The sequence below is a fragment of the Mustelus asterias genome, chromosome 7, assembly GCF_964213995.1.
Source record: "Mustelus asterias chromosome 7, sMusAst1.hap1.1, whole genome shotgun sequence".
Lineage (NCBI taxonomy): Eukaryota > Metazoa > Chordata > Chondrichthyes > Carcharhiniformes > Triakidae > Mustelus > Mustelus asterias.
Genome location: NC_135807.1, coordinates 94,151,901 through 94,166,005, shown reverse-complemented (window position 1 = coordinate 94,166,005; position 14,105 = coordinate 94,151,901). Strand labels below are relative to the sequence as shown.

The following is a 14,105-nucleotide window of genomic DNA, read 5'->3' as shown; positions in this document are numbered from 1 at the left end:
GCCTACGGTCCACAGAGATTTATGCTGTTTCGCGTTTCTGTCAATCTCCTGCTGGAGGTGACCTTTGACACCTGAATGTTTCAGAGTTAAGGATCAAGGAGCAGTTAATTCATTTTTCTATGTTTGTTATAAATGTTAATTATATGGTTACATATGGTTACATATTCAGCTAGGTCAGAAATAAAAATCAGAAGCACTTTGAAAAGAAAAATACAGTGATGTAACTGCAGAAAGTGCAGCCTTTCACGAGGCTTATTGTTAGCTTATGTAGCATATTTTCATATACGTATTTCAGCAAAAAGTGAATAGGTAAGTTGTTATGGTGAACCATGATAGTTGATTCAATGTGCAACACATTATTTGCAAGAGTTTTAATTCAAAACTTTCTTGGATTTTGCTGTGGGGGGAGGCTCCTAAAATGACTGGATTTGGCTTTATTGCTTTTGCCAAACATACTGCATGCTAATAAAAATAGGTACTGTCCCTTAATGCAGCTTTAATCTTTGGGTTCCTGACAAAACAGGCATGTTGGTTCTTGATCCGAATACTGTTCCACTTGAATTGTGATAGAATGAACATTGAAAGTGTCAAAAATTCTCTGTGTAATTTCCTTCAGTACTTGTTGAGGATTCACTTCTTCAGCTGTGAATAACAGGATAAGTAATTATTCTTAAGTACTTTCAATTCATTAAGGATATGCAAATAGATGGTTCTTAGTATGCTAGATGATAAATAAACAGGATGCATCACAGTGTCTTGATCAAGCTGTTATTAGACTGACAGCTCCAATGTCTCTATCCAATAATTTGTTGTGAACTTCAGGTTTATTTTTCTTACTGTTCAGGAAAATTAAATACCCTGCAAGTTGCATGTGATTCTAATGCATACGGCCACAGGGAAGACCAGCAACTGCGAAGACACCCAAAAAGTCTTTTGTAGGATGGAAAGAGGAAAGTCCGGGATATTTGGACCAAAGTGAGGATTCAGGATTTAATGAAGTCGACCAGAATTAGGAAAGGAGGTGCAGGACTGAGGAACATCAAAAGAAGGGCAGAAAAATCAGACGTTATGGCTGAGACCAGCAGCCCACAAGGTAATCTCCTGTCTTGCATATATGCAGATTGCATTGGTTCCACGAGGGCCTCTCTGAGGAACTGTACATCTATGAGCTGTGCTGCTCCAAGGACAGTAAGAAGTCTCACAACACCAGGTTAAAGTCCAACAGGTTTATTTGGCAGCACCAGCATTGGTTTTCAGCCCACCAATCTCCATGATGGAGTACCTCATGGACTTTGGTTCTGGAATCTACATGAAAGTGTGCAGGATTTACCACCAAGCAACCCAGCACGTGTTTTGCCACAGTGGGAGGTGGCCCGCCATTGGCTGGCAGCGGGATCTTCTGGTCCCACTGTTAACAACGGGGTTTCCTATTGAATGCTCTCCTCAATGCCAGGAAACCTGCAACGGGGGTACACAGTTGGTGGGACGGGAAGATCTCACCAGCATGAAGAGCTGGGAAGTTCCAGCCAATATTTATTTCCTCTGCAGTCTCTGTATTGTAGAACGTTTATTTCTCATTACTCTTGCGTGTGGAGGTAACGGTGCAGCCCGCCTTTCATGTTTTGACTGTGTGCAACAAATAACCATGTTTAGTTCATCCCATCTCAAGTTTGCTTTCGAATTATTAATAAAATTTGGATCACACAAAACCAAGAGATTCGGAAATATACCACCACTTATAAAGAAGGAAACAAATCAAACACCTTTATGTGTATGGATGGATGCTGAGAGGAGAAATTAGTATTGTTAAAATTAACCCTCCTCCTGTCCATATCAGTGTTGTGATTTGCTTTAAGAGGATGGAGTATGTGGTGTTCAGGAGGAATGGGAGAGTGACCTGCTTCTCTTGTCTGCTCTCTGCACTGTTGATCAGCCCTTGATTTCTGGGAGTCAGTGTCAGTGCTTACTCCTTGCAGGTTTAATAAATGGAAAAGATTTCAGCCTAACGCTCATCTTGCACAGCTCTTGGAAGAGGGTTTGGTCGTGCTCATTGGAGAAGAGAGTTGCGCTTCTTTTGCCTGCTGCCCTGGCATGGTGGTCACTTGGCACAGCTTGAAACTAAATGGGCCAGACTGTGTTGTTTGCAATCAGAAGTGAGCTGGCAAGGTGGATACAAAACTGGCTCAATCACAGAAGACAGAGGGTAGCAGTGGAAGGGTGTGTTTCTGAATGGAGGGCTGTGACAAGTGGTGTTTCTCAGGGATCAGTGCTGGGACATTTGCTGTTCGTAATATATATAAATGATTTGGAAGAAAATATAACTGGTTTGATTAGTAAGTTTGCGGATGACACACAAGTTGGCGAATTTGAGGATAGCGATGAGGACTATCAGAGGATATAGCAGGATATAGATCAGTTGGAGGCTTGGACGGAGAGATGGCAGATGGAGTTTAGTCCGGACAAATGTGAGGTAATGCATTTTGGAAGGTCTAATAAAGATAGGAAATATACAGTAAATGGCAGAACCCTTAGGAGTATTGATAGGCAGAGGGATCTGGGTGTACAGGTACACAGGTCACTGAAAGTGGCAATGCAGGTGGAGAAGGTAGTCAAGAAGGCATGTGGCATGCTTGCCTTCATCGGCCAGAGCATTGAGTTTAAAAATTGGCAAGTCATGTTACAGCTTTATAGAACCTTAGTGAGGCCGCACTTGGAATATAGTGTTCAATTCTGGTCGCCACACGACCAGAAGGATGTGGAGGCTTTGGAGAGGGTACAGAAAAGATTTACCAGGATGTTGCTTGGCAAGGAGGGCATTAGCTGGAGAGGAGAGGTTGGAGAAACTTGGTTTGTTCTCACTGGAATGACGGAGATTGAGGGGCGGCCTGATAGAAGTCTGCAAGATTGAGGGGCATGGACAGAGTGGATAGTCAGAAGCTTTTTCCCAGGTGGAAGAGTCAATTACTAGGGGGCATAGGTTTAAGGTGCGAGGGACAAGGTTTAAAGGAGATGTATGAGGCAAGTTTTTTTACACAGAGCGTGGTGGGTGCATGGAACTCGCTGCCGGAGGGGGGTATTGGAAGCAAATACGATAGTGAGTTTTAAAGGGCGTCTGGATAAATACATGAATAGGATGACAATAGAGGGATGTGGTCCCCGGGAGGATAGGGGTTTTTTAGTTCAGTCGGGCAGCATGGTCGGTGCAGGCTTGGAGGGCCGAAGGACCTGTTCCTGTGCTGTAATTTTTTTTTGTTCTTTGTGTCAATCTTGAAAGATGCTTTGGTTGAGAGATGACATCAAATGATTTGCTGGAAATAACCATCAAAACTACTTCTCAACCTTGCTGTTGAACTTCTGGAGAGTGCCTTTATATACCCTTGTACAATGGAAGTTGCCAGGAAAAGAGATGGCGTAGGGTGGCAGCAACTTGCACTGTTTCTACACTCAGGATGCATCACAATTACAGCAAAAGTGTTTAAACTAACTTACCCAGGATATCTCTGTGTAACTTGCTATGCTGCTGAATAGTGTAACTTGGTGGCACAAAAAACCATAACTGGCATTGAGGAAATTCAGAGCCCATATCTATTACTAACTAATAGACAAGAAGTCAGCTATAAGACTCAATAAAGAATTGCTTTTGAAAATGTTTCTTTACTGACCTGTGGCAACATGAGCTGAAAGAATGACCTGGTTGGTGGTGAGAGCCCAGAGGTAAAGGTTGTGGACTGTTTTTACTCCATTAACAGCTAGAATCTTTTCCTTCACATCATTGTAATTCAGTCCAACTGGCACACCTTGATGAGTGCCAAAACAAGAGAAATTAAATACTAATATTTGATGTATTTTACATTACATTCATATTTATACATACATATATACACATTTAAAATATATATTCTAAACATGTTCATAGTGCTTCTAAGCAATGTAATATCTACCTACCTCAGACAACAAAAATGCTCAACATAATGCATTTTTTCACACTCATTTGCTGACTATTGTGCTATTATCATGTTCCATCATAAGACAGAATCCTTGACCTGCGCACATAGCTTCATATGGTTTGGGATGTGTGATTTGATTATGAAAAAAGTACTGGAAGTTAAAAAGCAATAGTATGTTTTCTCATTTGACTCTCTATCATTATGGTGTCTATTCTTCCACCTAATCGCAGGTCTTCTCTTTTGTTCTTTCTTCCCTAGCCCTTTCCCTGGCTCTGTACTTGTTTAAATCTGCCACATTGCTATTTTCTACCAATTTTGATGAATTAGTAGAATTCAGTATGAATTGGTAGTCAGAAAGGAACAATCAGGGTAGCAAAGGTAATAGGGAATGAATTGTCATCGTTGATTCGAAGATGATGCCTACTCAAGGTTACAGGTTTCTGTCATGGGTTTCCAAAATGCCTGGACATGAAGCTACCCGTATTAATACGCAGGGACCTGGCCTCTGCAAGCAGAAAGAACATGACCAGGCACTGTTTTGAATTAAACAAAAATCATGGGGTTCAATGTTTCCCTGCTGAATTCTCAACTTGCCAACTTGCCAACCAGTCACCACCCTTTTCTCATGCAGTATAAACTGTTGCTCCTTTTAAAATTTGTATTCTTGCCTCTGTCCTGATGAGTGCAAGATGAAAAGCTCCAGCACATCTTTGGAGTGTGGAGGAAACCGGAGCACCCGGAGGAAACCCATGTAGACACGGGGAGAATGTGCTAACTCCACAGACAGTGACCTGAGGCCGGACTTGAACCCGGGTCCCTGGCACTGTGAGGCAGCAGTTAGTACTGTGGTTAGTACCACTGTGCCACCATGCCACCTCAATGACCTACATCTTAGGGTTTTAAAAGTGCAAAGATAGCGATACATTAGCTTTCATTTTCCAAAATTTCTTAGATTCTGTAACAGTGCCCAAGCTTAAAAGGTAGCAAACATAACCTCGCTATTTAAGAAAGGAAGAACAAAAGAAAATGGGGAACTAGAGGTCAGTTGGCCTAACATACTACTTAGAAGCAGGAATAGGCCATTTGACCACTCGAACCTGCTCTGCCAATTAAGATCATGGCCTCAACTTCACTTTCCTTCCTATATCCTTTGACTCCCTCGCCAATCAAGAATCTAGCATCAGTTGTGGGCAATCTGCTGGAACTTATTATTAGGGACATGGTTTCAGAGCACTTCAGAATCACTGAATTGTTACAGTAAATCTTTCCATTTTCCAAAGTTCCGACTGTTAGCAGAACAGAAAAACAAGCAGCATATATCATACACAGAAAAAGATCAATGGGTTAGTGCCTTTTGACTGATACCATCTTTGTACAACACTCTTCAATCCCTCCAGATACACATCTCTTTACTCCTTGAGCTCATTTATAATTTTTTTCTTGTACCATCTCTTCTGGTGACTTAATCCACAAGTCCATTATTTTTTATGTGAAAGTAATTCCCTTCTTACTCCTTATGAAAAGTTCTAGGAGGACATCATGAATTCAAACTGTCTCTAATCAGAACATAGTCTTAAGTCACTAGAATTGAAATGACAATAGAACTAAGATGAGAAATGTAGTGATAATTACCTTCCATCAGCACCAAGAAAATATCCCGCAGAACTGAGATCGTTGTTCCCAACACAAACGCAGAGAAAATAAATGTACAGATAGGATCAGCTATTTTGAATTCAGGCTGGAAGAGACAAAAACAATAATGCCAATTCTAAATGTTTATCAAATGCCTCCATGACTCCATAAAGCATAAAATGGAATAAACAGCGACTAATTATAAGTTTCATGCTTTGTACTACTTTTCTCTCTCTTTAGATCTCCATGCACGTGTGCAGGTCCCTAAAGGTAACAGAACAGGTAGATAAGGTGGTAAAGAAGGCACATGGAATGCTCTCCTTCATTGGCAGAAGTATAGAGTACAAAAGTAGGGATATAATGATGAAATTGTATAAGACACTGTTGAGGCTACAGCTGGAGTGGTGTGTGCAGTTCTGGTCACCTCTTGACAGGAAGGATGTATTTTTCTGGAGAAAATGCAGAGAAGATTTACTAGAATGTTGGCTGGGCTGGAGAACTGTAGTTATGAGATTGGATTGAAGAGGTTGGGGTTGTTTTCCTTGGAACAGAGAACGCTGAAGTGTGACATGATTGAGATATACAAAATTGTGAGGGGTAGAGATAGAGTAGACAAGAGAAACTTGTTTCCCTTGGCAGAGTGTTCAAAAACCAGGGGTCATACGTTCAAGCTAAGTGGCAGAAGGATTAGAGGGGACATGAGGAAAAACATTTTTATCCAGAGGGTGTGGGTGTCTGGAATTCACAGCCTGAGTTGGTGGCGGAGGCAGAGACCCTAAACTCATTTGAAAACTATCTGGATCTGCACCTTAAGTGCTTTAAGTTGCAGAGCTATGGGCTGTGTGCAGGGAGATGGGATTAGAAAGGGCACCTAGATGCCTTTGGGTCACTGCAATTCTCCAGTCAGCATGTAAGCTCCCTTGAGGCCAAAACATAGCTGAGGGATGAGACAATCCTCTTGTGGCAAACTGGAGGAGGAGTGAGGTGGGGAGGATAATTGCTCCATCCAGCTGGGAAAAATCCATTCCCCCATTCACCCTTTCCCCACTCCAGCACCCACTATAGCTATAGGACCACACCTGTGGCCACTGGCTTTCGAGTGGATTGCTGGCCTCCAAAATTATGGTCTAGCAGCTGTGGCCTCTTCACTTTTAAAAACTTGTAAATGCATTTCGAAGCGTGTCTAATCTATAGGTGCCCTCTATTTCTACCTACATCAGCAACTCCAACCTGTGACAATGGGGCTGTCAATCTGTTAGTGCTGGAGAGCTTTAAAATGGGCCTCCGGCCTCAGGACCTGCCCGCCATCTTTAATTGGACAGGGCGCCTGGAGGCAGCCACTTAATTGGCAGCCTCTTTAGAAATCACCGTCTGGGTCTTGACACTAGCATACGCGAGTCCCTGACCTGCATTTCTTCCCGATCGCAGCACTGAGACCCACAAATGAAATTCCAGCCCATGGGTATTGTGCAGCAATGTTTATAGAAACAAATAAGTCAGTGAACGTGTCATTGAGTGAGTAGAAGGAAATAACAAGAAAAAGATGGTGTTCACAATGAACTTTGAGAGACTTGCAGCTTCATGTGGCCCAATCCCTCTATCACTGGCAGAAGGAATTTAAACGTGGTTTGTTCAAAGTGACTGGTCAACCTAAATTAGCATATCCCCTTCTGTGTGACCGCCTGACTGTTAGGTATCATTTTTAGAAACAAGGAGAGAGAGAGAGAGAGAGTTTGAAATGCTGGGAATTTTAAAAAGTGTACAGAGAGGCAGCCAATGTTCATTCTATTATGGAGCTTGTATGTGAGACAATGTTGGCAGGTTGTGTTGTAAACTTAAGCAAAATACTGCGGATGCTGGAAATCTGAAATAAAAACAGAAAGTGCTGTTAACCTAGCTCCGGAGTTATATTCGACTCAAAACCTTAACTTTGTTTCTCTTAACAAAGTTGCTGCCAAACCTGCTGAGACGCTATACTGTTTTTATTTGTGTTGTAAACTTGATTTGCAAAAGCACCTTTTTAAATAGGCATGCAACAACATTTCCAGATTGAAGTAACAGAATATAGTGTTCCCTCCTCCATTATGGGTGTGAAAGTGTAGCTTGGAAAAAGTGTTTCTTGTAAGTTTAGCTTGCAGTCTCAGTCAAGATGTACCAGGGCAGCATGCATAATTTGTCCATGTATTTGGTACAACAAAATAAAACAAGATCGAACTTGAAAAGTTTTATTGACCCAGAATTATTACCAACTTGTAATATAGTAACTGACCTTGAAGAAAATTATAAGGGCACTAACTAGCACACTAAGACTTTGTAAGAAATCTCCCACAACATGGATGAAAGCGGCTCGAATGCTGATATTTTGCTGATGGCTATGAACAGATTCTGCTGAATGCTCAACGTAAGTTGCGCTGTGGTTGTGACCATGACCACCCTGATAAAGTGTCAATCCCATTCTGGAAAAGATAAGATTAAATTAGACGTGTTTGGATTTTAGGTTTCATTAGGAAACTGTAAATGAATAGCTATTAAATTGAATATTTATATACATTAAATTTTCAGATCTGTCTCATCATAGAAATTGTAATAACGGCCAGGGTTCACTTCTGCACATTTCATAGAATAAAAATCATTTTCTTTTAAATCAAACGTTAAAAGATTTTTTACTCTCCTTAATTAGGATTTTCTAATACTCATATCTCTAAGAAAGGTGTTACCTTGTTCAGTGGTAGCACTCTTAACTGAGTGAGTTCACCTTGCACCTTATTGCTGAAACTCTGCTGCTTGTGTCCAAGATTTCCTAGATTGCAATTACTGCAATAGTCACCCAAAACAGCAAGTTTTAATCGAATTTAGTACATCCTAAGTTTCTGTATGCAGTTGGGATTCTTTGTTGCTACTGCAGTGAATGAAGTTTTGGCTGAGCACCAAATTCTAAGGATGGGATTTTCTGCACCCCCTCCACCGTGTGTTTTGTAGTGTTGGAGATGGCCCACCGTTGGCTACAGCAGGATCTTCTGCTCCCGCCGTTGTCAGCAGGGTTTCCCATTGTATGTCTCTGTTTATAAAACCAAAAATCCTGTATGCTGCTTAAAAAGCTTCATCAATTTGTCCTCCTACCTTCAAACATTTTTATATATGTGAAGCCCCTGTTCTTGTATTTCTTTTAAAATTGTACCATTGAGTTTAGATTGTCCCCTCACACCGGTGGAATCTTCTGGTCCCACCAATGGTGCGAACCTGCCGCAGGATTCCTGGCAATGGGGGTGCTTTCAATAGGAACAGCCTGAAAATTCCAGCAATAGGGTACAAAAACAAGGACCATTTTTTAAAAAACAGAACTTTATAAGTCACTGGTAAGAGCTCAGCTGGACACTTGTGTCCAATTCCAGTCATCAGATCTTAGGAAGCATGTCAAAATATTTGAGAAGGTGTAGAGGTGATTTACTAGAATTAGAGCAGACGTAAGGACTTCAGCTACCTTTAGAGATTTGAGAAGCTTGGATTGCTCTCCTCAAGCAAAGATTATTACTGGGATTTAATAGCAGTGTTCAAAATTGGGAAGGGCATTTGATTGAGGATGTTGGCATTTATAGCTAAAGGAATAGAATATAAGAGGTAAGGAAGTACTTTTGCAACTTTACAAGGTATTGATGAGACCGCACCTGCAGTATTGTGCAGTTTTGGTCCCTTTATTTGAGGAAAAGAAGAAGAGCACTCTGGGGGAGGACGACCTCACTGAGCCTGGGGGTCTGGAGTGCTTATACTTCAATGCAAGGAGCGTAGCAGGTAAAACAGACGAACTTGGGGCCTTAATGCGCACGAGGAATTTGGATGTGGTTGCGGTGACAGAGACTTGGTTGAAAGAGGGGCAGGACTGGCAGCTGAATATTCCAGGGTACAAGTGTTTTAGGCGAGACAGAGGAGGGGCCAAAAGAGGTGGGGGAGTAGCGGTATTGGTTGGAGAGCATATTACAGCGGTGCAGAGGGAGGACAATTCGGAGGAGTCGTGTAGCGAGTCACTCTGGGTGGAGCTTAGAAACAGGAAAGGCGCAGTCACTATGTTGGGGGTGTACTACAGGCCCCCCAACAGCCCAAGGGAAGTGGAAGAATGGATATGTCAGGAGATACTGGATAGGTGCAGGAAATATAGGGTTGTTGTAGTGGGAGACTTCAATTTCCCTGGTATAGACTGGAAATCGCTGAGGGCAGGGACTCTGGATGGGGAGGAATTTGTAAAATGTGTACAGGAGGGTTCGTTGGAACAATATGTGGACAGCCCGACTAGAGAGGGGGCTATACTGGACCTGGTACTGGGGAATGAGCCCGGTCAGGTCTTCAAAGTTTTGGTTGGGGAACATGTGGCAAATAGTGACCACAATTCTGTTAGCTTTAGGATAGTGATGGAAAAGGATGAGTGGTGTCCCAAGGGTAAGGTGTTGGATTGGGGGAAGGCTAACTTTATTGGGATCAGGCAGAAATTGGCAGCTCTTGATTGGGAGAGGTTGTTTGAGGGTAAATCCACATCTGGTATGTGGCAGTCTTTTAAGGAACGGTTGTTAGGGCTACAGGACAAGCATGTGCCTGTAAAAAAGGATAGGAAGGGTAGGATTAGAGAACCGTGGATAACCAGGGAAATTGAGGGACTGGTCAAAAGGAAAAGAGAGGCGTATGTTAGGTCCAAGCAGCTAAAAACGGAGGGAGCTCTGGAGGAGTACAATGAAAGTAGGAAAATACTTAAACGGGGAATTAGAAGAGCAAAAAGGGGTCACGAAATGTTCTTGGCAGACAGGATTAAGGAGAATCCCAAGGCATTTTATTCATACGTTAGGAACAAAAGGGTTGTTAGGGAAAAAATTGGACCTCTCAGGGACAAAAGTGGGGACTTATGCTTGGAGCCCAAAGAAGTAGGGGAGATCCTAAATGAATACTTTGCGTCGGTATTCACAAAGGAGAGGGATGTGTTGACTGGGAGTGTCTCGGAGGGGAGTGTTGAACCGTTGGAGAAAATCTCCATTACAAAGGAGGAGGTGTTAGGCTTGTTAGAGAATATAAAGACTGACAAATCCCCAGGGCCTGATGGAATCTATCCAAGGCTGCTCAGGGAGACGAGAGGTGAAATCGTTGGGCCTCTGACGCAAATCTTTGTCTCGTCACTGGACACAGGTGAGGTCCCAGAGGATTGGAGGATAGCCAATGTGGTCCCGTTATTTAAGAAGGGTAAGGAAGGATAACCCGGGTAATTATAGGCCGGTGAGCTTGACGTCCGTGGTGGGGAAGTTGTTGGAGAAGGTTCTTAGAGATAGGATGTATGCGCATTTAGAAAGGAATAAACTCATTAACGATAGTCAGCATGGTTTTGTGAGAGGGAGGTCATGCCTCACTAACCTGGTGGTGTTTTTTGAAGAAGTGACCAAAATGGTTGACGAAGGAAGGGCCGTGGATGTTGTCTATATGGACTTTAGTGAAGCGTTTGACAAACTCCCTCCTGGTAGGCTAGTGAAAAAGGTTGGATCCCATGGGATAAAGGGGGAGGTGGCTAGATGGGTGGAGAACTGGCTTGGTCATAGAAGACAGAGGGTGGTAGTGGAAGGGTCTTTTTCCGGCTGGAGGCCTGTGACTAGTGGTGTACCGCAGGGCTCTGTATTGGGACCTCTGCTGTTTGTGATTTATATAAATGATCTGGAAGAAGGAGTAACTGAGGTGATCAGTAAGTTTGCGGACGACACAAAACTGGCAGGACTTGCAGATAGTGAGGAACATTGTCAGAGGCTACAGAAGGATATAGATAGGCTGGAAATTTGGGCAAGGAAATGGCAGATGGAGTTCAATCCTGATAAATGCGAAGTGATGCATTTTGGTGGGAATAATGTAGGGAGGAGCTACACGATAAATGGAAGAACCATAAAGGGTGTAGAGACGCAGAGGGACCTGGGTGTGCAAGTCCACAGATCTTTGAAGGTGACGTCACAGGTGGAGAAGGTGGTGAAGAAGGCATATGGCATGCTTGCCTTTATAGTACGGGGCATAGAGTATAAGAGTTGGGGTCTGATGTTGCAGATGTATAGAACGTTGGTTCGGCCGCATTTGGAATACTGCGTCCAGTTCTGGTCGCCACACTACCAGAAGGACGTGGAGGCTTTGGAGAGAGTACAGAGGAGGTTTACCAGGATGTTGCCTGGTATGGAGGGGCTTGGTTATGAGGAGAGATTGGGGAAACTGGGGTTGTTCTCCTTGGAAAGACGGAGGATGAGGGGAGACTTAATAGAGGTGTATAAAATTATGAAAGGCATAGATAGGGTGAACGGTGGGAAGCTTTTCCCCGGGTCGGTGGTGACGTTCACGAGGGGTCATAGGTTCAAGGTGAAGGGGGGGAGGTTTAACACAGATATCAGAAGGACATATTTCACACAGAGGGTCGTGGGGGCCTGGAATGTGTTGCCGGGCAAGGTGGTGGAGGCGGACACACTGGGAACGTTTAAGACTTATCTAGACAGCTATATGAACGGAGTGGGAATGGAGGGATACAAAAGAGTGGTCTAGTCTGGACCAGGGAGCGGCGCGGGCTAATTGTTCCTTGTTTCCCGTTTCAAGGCTTCATTCTATGATCATCTTGCTGGTGCCAGTACAGAGCGAGACTGCGGATAGTTGGGAACCTGTCTCGGGGGCAGGGAATTCATATGGTGTTCGTGGAAGTGGAAATGACTAGGGTTGGGAAGCATTTCCCGATCAGGGCCATTGTGATCTCCTGGACTCGTTTCGATCGCCTCAGGGGGTCGGAGAGGAATTTCCCAGATTTTTTTTCCCCATATTGGCCCTGGGGTTTTTCACTCTGGGTTTTCGCCTCTCCCTGGAGATCACATGGTCTGGAATGGGGGGGTGGGGGTGAGTTAATAGGTTGTAATGAACAAAGCATCGTAGCTGTGAGGGACAGCTCGGTGGATAGGATATTGGTATGTAGATAGGCTGGAAAATTGGGCGGGGATCCTGGATTCAGGATTCAATCCTGGACCGGGGAGCGGCGCGGGCTTGGAGGGCCGAAGGGCCTGTTCCTGTGCTGTATTGTTCTTTGTTCTTTGTTGTTCTTTTGTTGAAAGATTTTCTGATTTGATTTGATTTGATTTATTATTGTCACATGTATTAACATACAGTGAAAAGTATTGTTTCTTGCGTGCTATACAGACAAAGCATACCGTTCATAGAGAAAGAAATGAGAGAGTGCAGAATGTAGTGTTACAGTCATAGCTAGGGTGTAGAGAAAGATCAACTTAATGCAAGGTAAGTCCATTCAAAAGTCTGACAGCAGCAGGGAAGAAGCTATTCTTGAGTCAGTTGGTACGTAATCTCAGACTTTTGTATCTTTTCCCCGAAGGACAAAGTGGAAGAGAGAATGTCCGGGGTGCGTGGGGTCCTTTAATTAAGCTTCTCATAGTAGCCTTCTTCTGCATTGTATGATTCAATTAAATAAGAAAATTTAAATCATTTTAAAACAGCATCCTTAATCACACAGTCAGATAATAGATATACATACTTACCATGTTCATTTAAAATTTCCTCTCTCCAATGTTTTAGTGAAGGCATTAATCCATTTAAAAGAATTGCATTCAAAGTCTCTCTAAACCAGCAGAGGAATTCATCACTTGCTGTCATCTCAAATTTACTATTTTTTATTTAGGAAAATAATATTTTCCAGCATGCTTTTTATACACAGGTTAGAATGAATGCATGCTTGCTGTGTGATGCGCCACTTTAATGTCGAGTCAAATAACACCTTTACAAAGGCAAAAACAAATATTCGATCAGTACTTGGAATTCAGGGGAAGACGGGGTAGAAATAATCAAATCCCACGTGTTACAGGGTGGGGCATACTGCTGAATTGACTCTTATACAGAACATTTACACTATTGTATTGTGTTATTATATATAAGTGGTTGCAGGTTGATTTAAGAGCTGATCATATGATTTATTGTGATGTCATTAGGGTGTTTGCGCAGAGGCTGTTATTTTACTTTTAGTTTGTATGCTTTACAGGAAAAAGCCCCTACAATAAATCTGTTGCTGTTAGTTTGAATCTATATATGCAAACCACGTCTTTTCTTTTTGTGTAAAACCCACAACCCCAAACATAATTAGGACATTACAGATTAACCACCCATTACATACCCTGCCTGATTTTCTTTTCATTGACTTGTATATATCAAAACATTGGATGGCTCTTATATCAGGCAATTGATCCTTTAGTGACAATTGAAATGGGGCTTATGGCACAAAGCTGGTTCTTTACCATTATTGGGCTAGTTGTATGACAAGCAGCTGAACCTTTACTGCTTCATTTAACCCTCAACACTGCCTGGTTGAAGAACAAGGAAACATTACAAAAAATGAATTGGTATAGGCCATTTGACTCTTCGCGCCTGTTACACCATCCATTCATGGTTGCTCTTTTACCTCAGTTCTAACTTCCTACACTATTTTCCGTGATTGCCAAGCACAAAAAAAAAAATCAATCTCTGTCTTGAAAATAA

At 42.7% G+C, this 14,105-nt stretch overlaps 1 protein-coding gene across 1 annotated transcript in view; it reads right to left on the bottom strand.

Annotated features, from left to right (window-relative positions):
* Positions 1-496: 496 nt before the first annotated feature.
* Positions 497-14,105, bottom strand: part of slc30a8 (solute carrier family 30 member 8) — a 31,232-nt gene continuing 17,623 nt past the window's right edge. The window contains exons 4-7 of the mRNA XM_078217119.1: positions 7,849-8,035; positions 5,580-5,685; positions 3,663-3,797; positions 497-642 (exon numbers count right to left, since the gene is read on the bottom strand). Coding sequence (XP_078073245.1) covers positions 497-642; positions 3,663-3,797; positions 5,580-5,685; positions 7,849-8,035 — 574 coding nt within the window. The remainder of the gene's footprint in view (positions 643-3,662; positions 3,798-5,579; positions 5,686-7,848; positions 8,036-14,105) is intronic.